This window comes from Leiobunum rupestre, chromosome 3, assembly GCF_980474605.1.
Source record: "Leiobunum rupestre chromosome 3, qqLeiRupe1.1.hap1, whole genome shotgun sequence".
NCBI lineage: Eukaryota > Metazoa > Arthropoda > Arachnida > Opiliones > Sclerosomatidae > Leiobunum > Leiobunum rupestre.
The window spans coordinates 10,838,104-10,858,274 of record NC_143386.1 but is presented as its reverse complement, the minus strand read 5'-3'; the positions used below and the strand labels follow the sequence as shown (position 1 = coordinate 10,858,274).

The 20,171-nt window shown below is 35.2% G+C and overlaps 1 protein-coding gene across 1 annotated transcript; it reads right to left on the bottom strand.

Annotated features, from left to right (window-relative positions):
* On the bottom strand, window positions 1-19,726 carry LOC149949469 (uncharacterized). The gene is made up of 6 exons (XM_090167808.1): window positions 18,324-19,726; window positions 16,846-16,923; window positions 15,858-15,964; window positions 1,638-1,826; window positions 571-649; window positions 1-382 (listed from the first exon to the last, which is right to left on the bottom strand). Exons 1-6 carry the CDS (start codon window positions 19,313-19,315, stop codon window positions 64-66), a joined length of 1,764 nt encoding a protein of 587 aa, XP_090023934.1. The 5' UTR covers window positions 19,316-19,726; the 3' UTR covers window positions 1-63.
* Between the last annotated feature and the right edge of the window lie 445 nt (window positions 19,727-20,171).

Below are 20,171 nucleotides of genomic sequence, written 5' to 3'. Positions count from 1 at the left end.
AATTTTTTTTTATTTTAGAAGCGAGTCAAAAGTACTACAGTAAGTAAAAGTATTGGTTTAACATTATTTTCCATCCTGCAATTTAACCTTAATCATTTCCCTAAATTGCGTCAGGATTTTGTTTTCTCTCTTTTGCCTCTCCTCTCTATTAAACATAGCCAACGCTCTCTTTTCATCAGCGCTATAAATTTGGTTTTCTTTCCTCAATCGCACAGCTTCCATTCTGCGATGTCTGCTCCCACTCATAACGTAACCAACACATTCGTAAGATTCTATCTGCTCACTTGTTAGACCAATTTCACCTCTTCTAGGGATACGTTTACCTTCTGCAACGTAGGCTGCCATAGCCGCACCTTCTCCTGGCAAGAGGGCTTTGCCGTAACTGTAAAATTGGAAAGAAATTATATTATAAATAATAATTAATGAAATTTAACCAACGAGCTATGATGAAATGTCCATAAATTTAAACATTTTCTGCTATTTGACTGAACAAAATAATTCCCAAAACAATTCTATTGTGATCCTAATACAGGGAGTGTACCATACAATTTGTTTGTGAAATAAACTTACTCTTTGGCAGTAAGTTGAACATGGCTTTTTGGCATTGGACCAATATATTCCGTATCACTGTCATCATCTTTTTCTTGTTCTGGAAAAACCAATTAAATAGGTAATAAAATATTAGGCATCACAAGTTAATACTGTTTTATTTTTACAGACAGAATCCCCCCCAATTTAAATTTCGCGGACATAATCCCCCCATTCCAATAGATTGTTCTGACAAAATCCCCCATTTAATTTCACTTTTCATACAAATTTTATGTTTCTATCGCAACATACTAACAGGATCAAAGGTAAAAATCGGGGATTTGGGTGGGCAGTAAATTTATTAAAATTTAGATACATTATTTACTAGAGAAAGTTAGGTTTCTATCGGTTGGGTTGGGTTCAAAAGCGATCTACTGTTTACCTACCCTGGTTGGGAAGAAAGCTAAGACCTTTTTATTTACTCTATTTTACTTATATTTAATATATGCATTGTTTTGAATGTTATGTCTGGCTGCTCCAATTCAACCTACCCTGGTTTTATCACTAAAAACCAAATTTTCTTAGGTTTATTATTTTTTTTTGTTTATATTGGTAGCACGTGTCGTTGAAAATATTGTAAATGGTCTTGGTTGTGGTGGAAATAAAATTAATGCATTGAAGTATTAGTCTAATTTAAATTTAAAAATTAGGCCAAAACTTTAAAATCAATTTAGACTTACTTGGGGGTATTTTGTCTTTTACCTGGGGGGGATTTTGTCATAAAAAAGCACATCAGGGGATTTTGTCCGGGGGGGGGGGTATGTCCCAGGGGGATTTTGTCCTAGATCTCTTTAGCTATAGCTATTGAATATTGAAGAGCATGCTCTCTTAACTAAAAAAAGAACAAATGAAACTCCAACTTGTAAAAAGCCTATGTAGTAAGTTATCACACTTATATCAAGTACAACATCATTCCAAAAGAATCTACCATTACAAATAGTAGGTAACTTGCTGGTGCTCCAACTTATAGCATTCTAATATTATTTTCCCTATTATATGTACCAGGAGCTGTATGACATTATGCCCCAGAGGAAAAAAAATAAACTAACTTCGTGCTTCAACCCATTTCTCAAATTCTTTAACCTCACGGTCACTGCCAGTTCTTTCGCTTTCTGAGTGATGATCTCCATCCTCATCTTTTTCTTTTTTTGCCTTCTTCTTCTTCTTCAACTTTTTTTCTCTCTTTGCAGCTTTTTTCTCTTTCTTCTTCTCTTTCTTTGCTTTTCGTTTCTTCGAACCTTTAAATTCATAGTAATTTCATTAATACTAATTTTCAGGCTGAAAACACTTTCTGCCATTTAAAAAGACCTCGTAAAATAAATACTAAATGCAATTGGAATTGTATTCCTATTAATAACTGTTAATGAGTAACAATTATTTATTTTCTATAAGCCTGCAAATGTAAAGTTGGTGGCTGAGCCTTGACGTGATTTAAAGTGCTCGACGGTCAAGCCACACACTTAGAAAATAAATGATTATTACATTTTGCAGTTATAGATAAAAAACAAATACAACTTAGGGTCTGGTGCAGAGACGTTTTGCGATTCCTGCTAATTTTAACAGGATCGCAATTTAGCAAGCTGTTTATTTTGCGATCCTTGCAAATGAAATCGCGGTGCAGAGACGTTTTAGCGATTCCTGTTAGTCGTCGACGCTGTTATTTTTCCGAATTTTCATACCAAAGTCACGGACCAATAGGAGAGCTCGATTTTTGACGCAAAAAGATATCACGGTGAAAGCCTGGCTCTTCAAATTAATAATTTTCTTACTCTAATTTTTTTTATTAGGTTTTATAATTCTTATAGTTAAATCCGTTATTTTATTAAAAAAATATTTATATAATATAGCCACAAAACGCAGTAAATCAGTTTCTGGAGAATGAGAGGTCATCCAAAATCTTTTTTAATGCAATAAAATAGTGCATGAAAATTAGTTTCTTCTGATTATATAATTTTCTTACTCTTATTATTGCATTTATTACACAGTTTAATGGTTTTGTTATTTTAAAAATTTATTTTTATAATATGGTTTGAGCACCAATAAAATAACGAATGAAAATAAGAATTATTACTATTATAAGTCAACATTTTCCGAAAATAATTCTCTGTTAGAAAATGAGCCAAATCATATGGTTTTTGGGAAAATATTTATTTCAAAACTTATCTGATAGCAATTAAAATAAATCTAGTTATAAAATAGATAAATAAAAAAACCAATTTAACGAGTGTACAAAAATTGGTAATTGTCTAAAACAATTTATAGCTAAATATCCTATATTGATCACACGTAAAAAAATGGTCCTGCTTTTTGATATAAGTTGTTGTTCTATCTAATTATCTGGCATTTACATAGCCTAGACAAGGTATAAATTGTAACAAATGATATAAGCGGCAGTGGCGGCTTAAGAAGGCTGGGTCCCCGGGGCGGTGGCAGTGTTTTGTGACACCCCCCAGGACCGTGCAGAATTTTTCACAGGTCCGTCTTCTTCAAGTTTAATCATTCTTGTAGAATATCTTGGATCAAAATACAAGGACTTAATGTTCAAAACGATTTATATTCATTAAAAGATTCATTTACAGACTTATGTAAAATGCTTTAGTAATAACACATGAACCGAAATTATCAGCGAACAAATTTTTCTCGGGCGGCAATTTCCCCGTGTGACAGGGGAGGGTTAAATAGGTAGGCCTAGTTAATTTTCCGCCTCCCGCGACTACAGAGAAAATTTCGAATGCACCACGGGTAACTAGACCGCCATCTAGTGAGGCTAAGATAAATTATTTCATCGAAGAAAATCGTGAGCAACGTGGTCTGCAAACCTAGGCTTAGCCGTGTTTTGTTTTTGATAGAGGTCAGTGGAACTGTGGAACGCGGTAGCTGCTGCTAAAAGTAAATAAATTTAAACCTTTTTAACTATTCTTACCAGACCATTTATGTATGAAAGAACAGAGAAATACTTAAGTTTTATTAGAATTAGAAAATATACAAATTACTTAATGGGGCTACATAAGATATATGAAACCCAGATAAAAATATTTAGGCCTGCAGTAGTAAAGAATATGGGAAGACCAAAGAAACAGAAGGCTACAGAAGAAGAAGAAACTGAAATAAACCACGAGAAACGAGCTAGTAGAAATAAGAAATAAAAATGATGATTTCATTTACGAGTAAGGCTACATTTACGTTGCTATTCAGTTTTATATTTCAAATAAAACAAGTACAATTATTTTAACAAAATAATACAAATATTTATTGTTTATAATTCTTAACATAGTCAAGTTAGTCTAGTTTTTATTAGTCGTTAACTGGGCTTCATTAATTAATAACAACTGATGACGATGATATTTGTTTGAGCTATTCTTTCCTTGGACAGACACATGATGCACTTGTCATTTTTCCCCAGCAGCATATTTTATTTATTTATTTGTTTTTCGAGAAAGTTTCGCTCGGCCGTCGCCAGGTAGCGTATTCAAACCTTTGCCGCTGAGGTGGGGAGGTTCTCTTTTCGAGGAGGGGAAGGTGGGGGAAAACGGGGAACTTGCCTCCCGTGCTAGAGGAATAGGACGCTGATAATTTCAGTTCATGTATTTCTGGTAATAAAGTACACTATTTAATAAGGAAAAGTGGGATTATAAAAACTACATGACTAGCAGGTCCAGAACCAAAAACGTAACCAAAACTAAAAGTTCTGAAACAATAGATCTGTAGCAGACGACGAGATAAATGATGAGCACAGTACATAAGCAATAAAATTATTTGAGATTATATTTCTAACAAACACCCCTTACTGGGTTTATCACTTTATGCGTCGAACTTACATATCAATATTTACATTTAACTTTATACAAAACTCTTTAAACTTGTTCTTAGGCAATAGTTTGGTAAAGATATCTGCTAAGTTATCATTAGTGTTCACAAAGACTATTCTAAATAATTCTTTTTCAATACAGTCCCTCACAAAATGATATCTCAGATCAATATGTTTTGATCGCTTGTTCTCAATACTATTTTCAGAGAAAGTGATTGCGGATTGATTGTCGCAGTTGATTATTGGCATAGAAATCTCCAACTTCATTAGCGGTGTAATTTATTTCAAAATTCGGTGGATGTATTAAGTCTCTTTCGCAGCTTCCGAGAGAGCTATATATTCAGATTCCATAGACGATAATGCGACTATGCTCTGTTTTACACTTCTCCATATCATTGGATTTCCTCCAATGGTTAACACAAATCCAGTAACTGATTTTCTGTCGTCTAAATCAGAAGCCCACGTTGCATCCGAATAAATTTCCAATCCGATGTCATTTGTACGCTTGTAATGCAGTCCATAGCTTTCAGTATCACACACATATTTTCCCTTACCAAAAAATAAGTTGGATTTCAGTTTGTATTTAGTTTGTATACACATTATTCGTTGATATTAACTTGGTATTAAGTAAGCTCAAGTTGTAAGCATATTTCAAGTTACTAGTTGAAGGGGTAATAAGTTGTTATTCAGTTGGTAGGAAAATACTTCTTTTGCTAAGTTTGTAATTAGTTGGTTTTTAGTAGTCAGGAAGTTACATATTATTTTTAAGTTGGTTTTAAGTAGCTAAATGTAAAAGTTGATTCTGGTTTAGTTGGAAATAAGTTGATTAATAAAGACGATTTAAGTTATTTTTTAGTAGGCATTTATCCCAAATACAAACTGAAAACCAAGTTGAAATACAAGTTGTCGTAAGTGGTTTTTAGCCAACTTATTTTTTGGTAAGGGTTAGTACATTTTCAACATAGCCATAGTGCTTTATACTTGGATTGTTCGCAAATCGAGCTAATGTGGACACAACATAAGCTATGTCTGGTCGAGTGCGATGTGCAATGTATTGTAAACTACCAATCATCTTTCTATAAAGTGATGGTTCAGTATTATCTTCTACAATGCAGGGATTTTTATTCTTTGATAACATAGTTCCTTTAGTTAATGGTACATCTTGCTTCTTTGATTCTTCTGGAACTATTAATTGTTGTTTCAACATGCTTATGTATTTTCGTTGGTGTATTTTTAAACCATGGTTATTAAAATCGAATTCTACTCCTAAAAAATACTTGACACCTGCCTGTGATCTACATTTTGTTCCATTAGGTCCATAAAAGTAAATATCTTTTCGTCTCTTGGATTCACCTTTCTGTCTCACTTTTATTTCCTTTCTCCAACCGTCAGGTAGATCATTGTTTACTGCGGGTGGTTGAACTATATCAGGTTCTCTATGTACGGGTACAGGAACTTTATTTATAATTATCTTATTTTTGTCTTGTTGAATTTCTTCTCCACTGTAGAAATCTGATTCATCTTCTTCTTGGTCGGTTTCGTTTTCTTGATCTGTTTCATCTTCATTGTTCTCTTCTTGTTCGCCTTCATTTTTATTCTCAGTCCAATTTTCGCTATAGACAAATACAGTATCCTCACTTGAATAACCATTGATGGATGTTATCCCTTTGTTACTTTCATCAAAACGAACATGTTTGGTTTCAATGACTTTGTCATTCTCCTAAGGAAACCAAATTCTATAACCAATTGTTTTCCCAGCATAACCAACAAGAATTCCTGGTTTTGCTCTTCTAGTTAATTTTGATTCTCTAGGGCCAGCTATGTGTACGAATGCCAAATATCCATATTGTTTTAGATGTCCCACTGAAGGTTTTCTGTTTCTCCATAGTTCTTCGGGTACTTTTTCTCCAGTTTTGGAATGTGGAATACGATTTGCTAAATAAGTACAGGTATACACAGTATCTGCCCACATCTTTTGAAGCAATGAAGATTCCTCTAATAATGTTCGCGTTCCATCAATCAGGGTTCTATTGAAGCGTTCTGCAACTTCATTCATTTGGGAAGTATAAGTGTTGGTACGTTCAATTTTAATGCCATCATGTTTCAAAGCTGTTTCAAAATAATTTGCAGTATATTCTAGACCGTTATCAGTTCGCAATCTTTTGATTTTTCTTTCCAGTTGTCTTTCTGTCCAGGCTTGATAAAGTTTAAATTTCTGGAATGCTTCATTTTTCGAAACCATTGTATAGACCACTGCCTTTCTACTAAAATCGTCAATAAATGAGATATAGTACCTCGCCCCTCCCAAAGAAGTTACAGGGCAAGGACCCCATACATTAGAATGTACGAGTTCCAAAGGGTACTTGGTTGTAATTGAGCTTATTTGTTGACATGGTTGTCTAGTAGACTTTGATAACCAGCATGGTGAACAAATTTCTAAAGTTCCTTTCAAATTTGGAATTCCCTTGACCATATCCAATCTTGAGAGGTCAGTCATTCTTTTATTATTCGGGTGACCCAATCTATTATGCCATAAAGTCTTCTCAGACAATGTACTTGTAAATGTTTTAGATTAATCACTGGGTATTTCTGATGAAACTTCATTTACATATCCATCAACAATGTAAAGATTGTTATCTTGTAAAATCGCTACCATAACTAAACCTTGGTCTTTGGAATAAATATGCGCCTTTCCATTGTTAAATACTATCTTGTCACCGGCCTGATCAATCTTCCTTACTGATAAAAGGTTTGTTATAATTTGGTACATAAATTACATCCCGAAGAAAAAGTTCATCTACTTCTTCTCCTTTTCTTACAGTTAGAAGTACATCACCTTTTCCAATAGCTTTTGCTTGGCCCAAAGCTATGTCTATAGGGGTTTCCATTTCACGATAGTTAAGCAACCATTCTTTTCTATTTGTAAAGTGATGCGTAGCTGCGCTATCTAATGTCCAAGTTTCTTTATCAACAGCTGCAATCATTGATTTTACAGAGGCAAAGTATGATTTATTGGTATTTGGTTTTCCCCTCTGGTTAGTCTGATTACTTTTCCATCCCCTTTGAACGTTAGTATTTCCCGGCTGGACAGTAGTAGTATTTTTTCCATAATTGATGTTAGCCTTACAATCCTTAATGATATGTCCTGGTTTTCCACATTTAAAACAATTTCTACTTGAACTATTTGCTTTGAAATACCCTCTATTTCTTCTATCATGATGAACTGATGAACTGAAACCAGTAGTGTTTCCAGACATATTTATTTCTTCTGCATCAATTCTCTTTCGCCTTTCGTATTCAGCAACTAGCATCGACTTCACTTTTGACGGGGTAAAGTTGGTATCGTCTAACATATAAGCAGTACTAACAACATTTTCGTACTCTTTTGGTAAATGACTAATCATCTTATATGCCAACTCATCATCGGGCACTACTTTTCCAGCTAGTTTGAGTTGTTCATAAATATGCTTTAGACGTGCTAAATATACAGACATGGATTCTGGTGGAGTAAACCTTATCGCTTGAAATGCTTCTCGTAATTCTCAAATCCGTACTCTTGATTTTGGTTCATATACATCTTGAAGTGCTTTCCATGCTTCGGGCGCATTATCATGACCATCTAGAATTTTCTGGTGGTGAGTGTCTACTCCCATAGCTATCTTGCTTATCGCTCTCTGCTTTCTAGTATTATATCTTTCTATTTGTGTAGTTGTCACTGCTGCTCCTGTGGGTAAGGCATCTGTACCATCTATAATTCCCCACAAACCATCATAGAGTAAAGCATTCTTAATATAAAACTTCCAGTCCATATAATTATCTTCATTTAGTTTCTCAAATGTAAAAGAGCCAACAGAGTTAATATCTCCTGAGTTACTTGCCATTTTTCTTTATAGTTTGGTCTGTATATGTCTATCTAGTTTATCTTCTAGAACATTCTTTACAGTCACTAAGCCTTGTAAACCACGCTCTGCTACCATTTGTAGAATATCTTGGATCAAAATACAAGGACTTAATGTTCAAAATGATTTATATTCATTAAAAGATTCATTTACAGACTTATGTAAAATGCTTTAGTAATAAAGTACACTATTTAATAAGAAAAAGTGGGATTATAAAACTACATGACTAGCAGGTCCAGAACCAAAAACGTAACCAAAACTAAAAGTTCTGAAACAATAGATCTGTAGCAGACGACGAGATAAATGATGAGCACAGTACATAAGCAATAAAATTATTTGAGATTATATTTCTAACAATTCTGTTTTGCACCCCCTGGACCGCCCCCGTCGCACCCCTTACGCCGCCACTTATAAGCGTGTAGAATTAACTGACAAACACTTTTCAGGTAATACATCAAATTGGCTCGGTTAACTCTTGATGAATGCCAAATAAACTTGAATATTCCAATACATCTTTCATCGCAACTCCTAGTCTACCTGAGGAAATGTTTCTTCTCAGTAGATAAATTGGTATAAACGCTGGTTGATAGCTAAAGATCTTTGATACACTGAACCAATTCACCACGTCCTTACTGACTCATTAGTTAAAACCCACTGCATACACTACCAGCAAATAAGGATCTACAAATAAACCAAGGCTTAGAATACACCCAAAGTCGTAATGTATAAGATTCCCTATTATAATTTATTCTTACCTTGCGATCGAGATGTCTCTGCACACCAATTTGGCGGGACGCTCGCGGTTTATTGAAGCCAAGCCCCATTTCTGTTAATTTAGCGAGGAATCACTATTTTGCCATACTTAAAAACGTCTCTGCACCGGGCCCTTAAATTTTGTTTCTAAGATCTTTCTAATGGCAAAAGATTTCCGTCATTTGATACATTCAACACACTGAGAACATAGCTATACTACATCATACAATTTTTAAAAAGAGTATATAAGCTTATATGCTGAGCGTTTTATGTATAGGGGGAAGACAATTTCCTAATTTTACCCTTCCAACGGCAGCAGGTGCTAAAGCGTCTGACAAATGAAAACTGTACACAAGAAAATTGTAAGGCTTTTGCTGTACTTTGCATAGGATATTGTAAATGTCGTCTGCAAAGTCAATGCAGACACTTTAGCAGACTAATGTTGTCTGCTAAACATAACAGACAATATAGCAGACGAATTTCGTCTGCAAACCAAAACTAAAACTTTACTTGTTGTGTCATGTTCTTTTGAGAGAGATATGTATATTTTGACATTCTAACTTTTGGTCTTCATTAAACTTAATTATATTTCATTTAAAGATGTCTAGATTATTTACTAATTGCCATTAATCCCGCACAATTGGTAGCAGAGCGTGGTTAGATCATTTAGAGAAAGTAATTAGAATGTTTAGTTTGAATTGGCAATTAGTGTAGGGACCTAGGCTTAGCTGAGTGTATAATAGAACCAGACAATAGAACTAGATTGAAGAAAGAATTATTTACAATATTTACAAAAGATGGATAAACAGAATATAACTATAGGAACATCTTTTTCATTTAATAAGTTAAATGATGAAAATTATGTGAACTGGAAGTTCAACATGAAAATGGCCTTGTTAGATTTTGGCCTTTGGGGGATTATTGATGAAACAGATGAAGACCCTGGCGAAGAGGCTGATGCTAAAGTTAAAGAAAGATACGAAACTAGAAAACAAAGAGCATTGTCAAAATTGTCATTGGGTGTTGATGACCAACACAAGAACTTAGTGTCACAGTATGATACGGCTGTGGAGGTTTGGACTGCACTTCAAGAGTTATATGAGCCAAAGTCAAGGGCTCGGATAGCATCCTTACGTAATGCATTTCTAAGTTTGAAATATAATCCACCTGAGAGTATGTCTGGATTTTTAGGGAGAGTTAGTGCTGCGGCTGAACAATTAGAATTAGCTGGTCGAAATTTAGCCCCAGATGAGATAGCATACCAGATGATTTGTAGACTACCAGAACAGTATGAGAACACCATTCAAAGAACATATCAACTAAATGATGCAGAATTTACTCCAGACAAAGTCAAAGCTCTACTTGTAGCTGAATACTAGTACAAAAGGATGAAGAGAAGACCGATAAACAGGGCGGATTTTCATCTTTACAATACAGACAGACTGATCAACAGAGAAATAGATTTACACAGCAAAGACGTGGGATTTAACGTGGTTGGGGAGGTAGTCAAAATGCAAGTACACATCAAAGTTTTGTATGTTATAAATGTGGAAAAACTGGACATATAGCGAAAAATTGTCAAGGAAATATTCAAATAGACGCCAGACAAAGAGATCAAAGAGGAAATAGACAGGATCGCAACCAGAACAAACCAGCGGGAAAAGGTTACTCTAGTGGTTGGGACAATAACAGTTCATATGGGAATGCATATTTGGCTTCAGCGATGATATCAACATCAGATAGAGATTCCTGGATTTTTGATTGTGGTGCTACTCACCATTTCTGTCATACAAGATAATGGTTCGTTGAATATCGAGAAATAGACGTACCGATTGATATTGCTCAAGGAGAAGCAAAGGCTCTTGGAACCGGAGTTGTTAATATGATAGTCAAGACACCATATGGAGAAGAATTAATACATTTGACAAATGTATTCTACGTTCCAAATTACAACAGGAATTTATTATCAGCGAGAAGATTCGATAATAATGGGTGTAAGATCATAATAGTTAATGGATCTATTAAAGTGTATGGAGTTGATCAGAAATTAGTTTTATCATCAACATTGGCTGGAAATAATTTATATGTTGTTGATGCATATATTCCAAGTACAGATGGACACACAGAGAACCAATCATTAAAGCCTAGATGTAACGCAAGTTTAACTATTGATACTGCTAGATGGCATCAAAGATTGGGGCACCCTTCAGTGAAACGAATGAAAGAATTACAGAATAAAGAGATGGTTCATGGCTTACCAGAATTTAAAGGCGACATTGATCATTGTATACCCTGTAAAGTGGCAAAATCAACTAAAACCGCTTCAAAGGCTATACCAGATATATCCACGTCAAAACAACCTTTAGAGCTTGTTCACAGTGACATTTGGGGTCCCGCACCCGTTACATCTTTAGGAGGTTCAAAGTATTTTATCAGTTTCATAGATGACTACACTAGAAAAACTACAGTTTACGTCATGAAGAATAAAAGTGAAGCTTATGAAAGGTATATAAAGATTATAAAGTCATGGCTGAAAGGCAAACTGGATTGAAACTGAAGAAACTTCGCACCGACAATGGTTTGGAATATTGTGCCAAATATTTTGAGGAAGGTTGTAGAAAGGATGGAGTGACTTTGCAAAGAACTAACACATACAGCCCACAGATGAATGGAATTGCTGAGAGATTCAACCGGACAGCATTAGAAGGAATTAGAGCGTTACTGGAAGATGCCAGATTACCACATTACATGTGGGGAGAAGTATTGCACACAGTGGTATATCTATCAAATAGATTACCTCATTCAAAATTACCAGATGTGACACCAGAGGGACGATGGAGAAAAACTACGCCATCATTACGCCATCTTAAGCGTTATGGATGTGTGGCTTTTGCTTTTGTACCACAACCACACCGTAACAAATTTGAAAGAAGAGCGAAGATGAGCATCATGGTGGGCTATGCTGTAGCAACGAAAGGATATCGCATATGGTTTCCCGAGGAAAGAAAAGTTGTGGAAACTAAACATGTTTCTTTCAATGAGAGTAAATTAGGTATCAGGTTATTAAGAGAAACAAGAGAAGAGATTTATGAACCAGTAAAAGAAATATGGTCAGAAGAAATTGAAGATGATTTGTTGTCGCAAGAAAGTAATTCAGGAGAATCAGAAACCTCATCACAAGAAGAGAGTAGTAGCGATGATGATGTTAGAGAAGAATTACCACCACCACCAACACCGCCTCAACCTGTAGTTCCACGTTGGAGACGGGAAGAAAAAGCTAGAAAGACAGGCGACAGAATTGATGTTTATCATTATGACAACATTACGAATCAGAAAATAAGATCTGAACCTGAAATGAAGCGCTATTTAACCTATCGAGGTGAACAGTATAACCCAAGTGATTTCAATTTCAAAGCTACTAGCCAACTAGCTACTAAACAACAACTTAAAGGACAGCAAAAGAATGGAACAGGGAATATTGAAGCCAGATGTGTAGAAATACCATCAACATATGAAGAAGCTATTGAAAGTCTAGATACTGAGAAATGGCAAGATGCTATGAAAACTGAGATGAAAACCATTCAAGATAGAGAAGTTTACGAGGTTGTTACAAAACCAACTAACAAGAAACTTATTGGAACTAAATGGGTTTACGATGTGAAAAAGAATGCTAATGGAGAAATCAGTAGATTTAAAGCAAGATTAGTTGCACAAGGATTTTCTCAAATTCCTGGAAGAGACTTTAACCAGACCTATGCACCTGTAGTTAATTTTACACTGATTCGAGTTTGCATATTGCTATTAGTGGCTTGTTCAAGATGGCATAATTGTCACATGGATGTAAAAGGAGCATACCTGTATGGCTCATTAGATGAAGAAATTTATGTAAAACAACCCAAAGGTTTTGTCCAAGTAGGGGACCAAGAAGGAGAATATGTTTGGAAATTAAAGAAAGCTCTTTACGGACTGAAACAGAGCGGAAAACAGTGGTTTTCTGAACTAGATGGTCAATTACTAACACTTGGATATAAAAGAATTATAGGATGCAATTGTATCTATAGATATGGAATAACAGGATTGTTGATTGTATACGTTGACGATATTATTATCTTTGCGTTAACCAAAAAGGTTTTAGAAGAACTGAAAAACCAATTACAAAAGAAATTTGAGATGACAGATTTAGGAAGGTTGAGCTATTTCTTGGGAATTGAATTTGAATTTCCTGAAAAAGGAAAGGTATATATTCATCAGAAAAGCTACGTAAAGAAACTTCAAGAGCAATACAAAATTACAAATGAGAAGAAGAAAGATACCCCATTACCTGTTGGTATAGCGTTATCAAATAGAGATTGCACACCAGAGCAGAATAACGATTATCCATATAGACAACTAATAGGAAGTTTATTGTACCTGTCACTGCGTACAAGACCAGACATTGCGTTTGTTGTAACAAGTTTAGCTAGTTATTCTTCGAATCCTGGGCAGAAACATTGGAATTATTTACTGCAAGTCCTACAATACGTGTGCCAAATTTGTGATTATGGTCTACATTATAATGGACTGAATGGGATAAATCTAAATGTGTTTTCTGATGCCTCTTGGGGATCAGATTTGGATGATCACAAATCAACAACTGGATTTGTGATTAATTTAGGTGACAATCCTGCAGGGTTGGCAAGTTTTAAACAAAATGTTTAAAACAAGTGTTTAAAACACGTTTAAAACAAATATTTTAAACAAACACCAATTTGTTTTAAACGTTTTAAACTATCTATTTTAAACATGTTTTTTGTAAGGTAAATTTTCATGGTTTTTTTTTGTAAGATTTTGGTTATTCAATAGAAAAAACCATTCCAAGGCTCTAAGAAAGGTAAATTGTATTGATAACGGGTAGTTTGATTTTAAGATTCTCTGAAAAGAGCGACTGAAAGGGCTCGATATGATTTCATAAATTTCCTACCAGTGCAAAAATCCTACGAACACATGGAATTTTGTCTTTTTGTTTCAATAGAATGTATATAGCTGCCAATATACATTTATTTGGGACCCTTCCTAAAAGTAGGGTTGCTGTTTAGTCGGGCTGTTCCGGTACAAGAAACACGGCCGGTCTGGACAGATCGGGTTAAAACCGACTAGGCGGCACTCCTAGATAATAATTAAGGGATTTCGGTCGATTTTTTTGAAATTTTATTATGTGATGGAAGTTTTAAGATTATAGAGGTATCTAAGTTCTTATTTTTTATAACATTGTTTATTTGTGATGATTTATGACTGCAGACGTGCACATTTCAATAAACCAAAACTAAAAACAAAGTGTGGATAACTAGCTATTTTCCCTTTTCTTAGTACTATGCGACCGAAAATTCCAGGATGATAGCTATTAAAAACCCTACTACAGGTTAGGTAGTAGTCTTTGGTTCTTCTCCCTGTGAGTTTATTAATAATACCATAAGTGGCATAATTACCCTAAGTGTGCCAATATGCGCCTTTCCCACAGAAAATCTTCAATTACAGCTTGTTCTAAACAGACGAAAGAAACGTAGGACTCGCGAATTCCGTTCAATACCCTATATGGTATTTTTAATGCTTGCGCCAGACATCGCTTCGCAAACACATTACGTAAATTTCGTCACTGGAAAAAATGACGTCATTTACGTCACTTTCGTTAAACAAGGTATCATTGAAAAATTCATCTTATTGACACACTTAGGTTAATTATGCCACTTATGATAATACGTTTAATGATACGTAATATTTCTTTAAATGAGTTTACTCGTGAGTCTGATTCATAAGTATAATGAATAGTTTAAAACGTGTTTTAAACATAGTTTTTTATTGTTCATTATTGTATTTTTTATTGTTTGATTTAAAAACAGTTAAAAACAATGAATCTTGTTTAAAACAATAAAAAACATTGTTTTTGTTCTTTTTGAAAAAAACAAGGATTTTGCCAACCCTGCAATCCTGTATGCTGGAGATCAGTGAAACAGAAGAATATTGCACTATCATCAATGGAATCCGAATACATTGCATTAGCTGAAACATCGAAGGAAGTTGTATGGCTGACCAACATTGTTGAAGAACTATTTGAATTTGTGAAATTAGATAAGAAATGTAAATTACCGATTATTTACTGTGATAACCAGGCGGCAATACAATTTTCTTTGAATAACATAGAAAATAATAGATCAAAGCATGTTCAGATTAAATATCATTTTGTTAGAGAGTGTATCGACAACCATATTTTTGAAATTAGACATGTGAATACGAATAACAATATTGCTGACATTTTTACTAAGATTCTGCCTAAAAGAAAATTTCAAGAATTTTGTGCTATGTTAAAATTGACATATTAACTAGAGTAAATTAGGGATCGGGAATTTACATAAATAATTTTTGTATATTGGCTTTACCTATGTCAAAGTAAGGGGGAGTTTGTAAGGCTTTTGCTGTACTTTGCATAGGATATTGTAAATGTCGTCTGCAAAGTCAATGCAAACACTTTAGCAGACTAATGTTGTCTGCTAAACATAACAGACAATATAGCAGACGAATTTCGTCTGCAAACCAAAACTAAAACTTTACTTGTTGTGTCATGTTCTTTTGAGAGAGATATGTATATTTTGACATTCTAACTTTTGGTCTTCATTAAACTTAATTATATTTCATTTAAAGATGTCTAGATTATTTACTAATTGCCATTAATCCCCCACAAAAATGCAAGACTTTTGATGGGTTGCAATCTCCTTGTGTGGGGTGCTGTGTTTTTTACACTTAGCTGAGATGGTCATATGCAATAAAAGTGATACCTTTTTCACTGCTATCACAAATGGATCTCTGCTCTTTCGTCCTCTCTTGAAGTGATGAAGAGTTTTGATGCTTTCCTTCTCTACGATCAAATGATTCTTCATCTGAGCTGTAATTAACAGTTATTGATTGAATTAAAACCTATTTATTAATGAATCGTTAAAAAAAAGATATTTTATATTGAGAAAACTATCCCAAATTAGGTACATTTTAACCCACCACCCAATCTTGTTTATTATTAGTAGTTCCTTGTATAGAGCAGTTGCTATTCATTAACATCCAGCACTGTCAAATCAAAAAGCAATCAGTGTAATTTTAATCTATAATTTTCACCCTGCGATTAACTTAAATATAAGTATTTGTAGCTTTATTTTCTTAACACCAGAAATGGATAGCCAGCGGATGACGTAGAATTACCATATACACCAAAAATGTAGGGATGCACCAATATATCGACCTATTTTTCACGTAAAATGAAAATGAACATTTGCCTAACCATATGAGTTATCGACCTAATACACTAGTAACTCATTGACTCAATTCCTATAAGGACCAAGAATAAACTCATTGGTTTGCCTCTAACCATCCATCTCAAGCCAAAGCTTGGAGTTGTTGGCCAGCCATAGTATTTGTAAGAAAGTTCCATACCATGCTCAAGGAGTGGACTCTGGTCCATATAACCCAGCATAACCCAAATGGCATCGAGGGAAACTGTTGGAGGATCAAGTTTAAATGGTGTCTACCCGTAACTCTTTTATGCAACATTTTCTTTCAACGAGTCTTAGTTTTCCCCCTTGTCCTTCATTCTACATTTATTAATAATGTTGTGAATGAGAGCATATAGCTTCATCAACACGTCACAGATTCTGCCACATATTTTTTCCGTTTCCAAACGCCACTTTTGGTGCCTTTAAATATTAGTGGGTAACTGATTCCCGAGGAAAAAATTCCTATTTAATTTATTTAAATTGATTGTGAAAAAATTCTTACTCAGATTGCCGTTCTGGTGTTCTGTTCCAAACTTCTGGCAGACCACAAGTCCCAATTTTCTCTCTTTCATGTCTCCTCCTAGAAAAATGAGAAGTAAAGGTTCAAATAGGAATTTTTCCTTTATACACCTAAAAATCAAGAGTTTAATGAGAATTTCTGGATAACCCACATACGTAAAAATATCTAAATCATAAAAATAATTTTTCACAATAAAAATAGGGTAAAACAAGAACCAAATTTTTTAATGTAAGGAAGCAAATAGGGATCAATGTAAATATTTTTTTTTACTTTAACTATAAGTATAAACATAAGTATGGCACAGAACAAATTTGTCTGATGATAGTCTGTCGTGGAGTGATTGCGAAATGGAAAGATTACGAACATGAAACTCTTCCCTTCCTACTCTTTCAGCATACACACATTTAGGTTTGAAATTCGAAAAAAAACTAACTTCTGAAATTTTTATAATAGATATTTTTATCTTCCGATTCAATAATTAATCATTATTTTCCAAAAGTAAGTGTTATTTACACTTTTGACAGCATTTAAATTTTCAATAGGCCTTGGCTGGTCAGTCAAAAAAACTGCTGGCGGACCGTCGGCAATTTTCCGAGTATCCTCCATATAATAGGAGCAGTTTGTGGGAAGTTATCAGTCCGTTGGTACATAATGGTTTACGATGTCATTGGCGAAACAGACTATCATTAAAAAAATCTCATTGGGTGAAAGGGAAGTTCTAAAGTTCTAAAGTTTATTGAGCTGGCAAAAGGCGAAGCCCATCACGCCAGAAGTAGAGTATTTACAGAAAGAAAATACAGGATAATAGTAACAGCAATAGGTTTAGTAATCTAAGCCTAAATACAGTTTTAGTTCTTTGGAGAATTTTGGCCGAAGCGGGATACACTAAGTGATCTGGTAGCGAGTTCCAGTCCTTTACTGAAGATGGCACAAATGAGTTTCTCCGGACTGACGTCCTCATGAAAGGGAGGACATAAGAGCCACCAGAACGAGATCCTCGCGGGGGACGCTTCCAAGGCGAGACCGAAGCGCTGAGCTCGGAGTACGCCCCACCCGACTTATGGATCACCAAGTTTATAGCCGTGAGACGTTTGACCATCCGACGCGACGTTAGAGTTGGCCAGCAGACATTCTGGAGAACCCGGGTTATACTATGTTACTTATGGTATAAAGCATCCCAAAATTAAGCTTTTAAATTGGCGAGTCCCTAAAATTTAATTTTTAACCATCACTAACAATTTGTATCAATATTTTTAAAACCATTTTTGCTTTTCCCCAAATTTAAAAAATATATATATGGTACTTTGGCAACTATGTAGCCATGTTGAACAAAAATAGAGATTTTTCAATAATAGGTCCCACTAGCCAATTTGTACTTAGAGATAAAGTATAGACTTGTTTGGGGGCAATGTTATAAGGCAAAAACTGTCCCACTCTAAACAATAACATTTGCTTCTTACCATGTCATGAACTCTTCAGGTGGCTCATTATTTTGCTTCCAGCTAGGTCGGTTACTTGAAAACTCCGAGGAGTCAATACCAAAACCACCTTCATTTCTTATGGACTTATCAGTCCTTTTAGTACGTGACAAAGGCCTTTTATCACTCGGTGATTTACTTCTGGACTTCCTTTTTAAAGAGCTATTTTGCAGCTGATTTGATGATGACCGACAATCATAAGGGCTCTGACTGTTAGAGGTGTGAAAAGGTGATCTGCTTCTGGAACTTCTTTTTTTATTTCTTGGTGATAATGATCTAAGTTTTACATTACGCTGCAAGGGTATAGATGGTGATCGGTTACTCTTTGAATTAGAAGATTTGAATTTTGAACTTTTCATCCTTGCCAAAATTACATTTGGAGATAAACTTTTTGAATGGCTTTTAGAGGCGCTGCGAGACCTTATTGAATGCCTATTTTTCTTAACAGGGGAACGGTTTCTTGCATGACTAAATCTACTTGAAGGCGATGTACTTCTTGAACGGCTTCTGGAGCGTCTTTTTCTCCTCATAGGTGACCTACTTCTTGAAGTCTTACAGTGGGAATATACATTTTTTAATTTCCTATCGTTCAGTGATCCACTGGAAGACCGACCTCTCTGTGAACGTTCCCTTGAATTTGATCTGCTTCCAGCAACTCTAGTTCTCATTTTGTTTGTGGAATGTTTATTTCTATTCACAGGTGAATTACTCTCAGAATGCCTATATAATTGTCTTCTAGTAGGGGAAGATCTACTTCTTGAATTAATTCTTCCGTAAGATGGTGATCGTCTCTTTCTATTTGTTGGAGACCTACTAGTGGATTGACTCATTCTGCTTGATGTGGATTTGTTTTTATACTCTCTCCAATTTGCAGATGATGGGTTCCTACTATGTCTTGTAACAGCAGTTTCTTTTCTCGACTGTGGGGATTTGCTTCTTGCATTTTTTGAGCAAGATTCAATTGCAGTTTTCATATCTTCCAAAGAATATGCAAAATTACTAAGTCTTTCTTAACTTCGGACCTTAACACTAATGCCAAATTTTTACACACTAATTACGAACGCTAATCCTATAGACTCGATTTATTAATTATTTTATAAGGCAATGGTATTTAACAGATTCACCCTACGGATCTAACACTTTGGCCATGGGCCAACTCTTTGACCACCCCGAACCTAGGCTTTTTTTTTTTATTGTGCCGGGTGGGACAATACAGTCAGCTCGTCCATTTGATTAATCAGGTGCGAGATATGTGTTACGGCCACGCCAACGGGGGGATACTTGGGGATAGGGTTGGGACACCCGTGGCGGAAGTATGACAACCACCCGTTGGGGGATTAGTTATTGTCCTCACACGGCCTTCCACAAACTCTGCCTCCCGGACGCCTGGGATTACAGGCATAGAAATCTCATAGGTAACTAGAATGCTGGCGTGTAACTGGCAAATGGGCCAAACGCCGTGGCAGACGATAGCCAGATCTCAGCCAATCAGAGCTCAAAGAGTGGTTCTGCCAAGAATTTAATGTCACCAGAGAGAATGAAGTCACCTATCTCCCGCTATAGTAGCAGATCCAAGGAGGATTATTATCCTCCTTGGTGGAACCACTCTACGGCCTCTCATTGGCTGAAGGTTCAAGGCGAACTGGCGTCAAGCTCGGCCGTAGGTGGCAGCATTCTAGTTACTTATGAGATTTCTATGATTATAGGAGTGAGCCACTACTCCCGGCGAACCTAGGCTTTTCCTTAATTAATTCATTTCCCTTTTTGCAATACTACCAGATACCAGAAAATAAATCAGTTTTAGGAGTGAAAATAAGACCTTAATTGCGT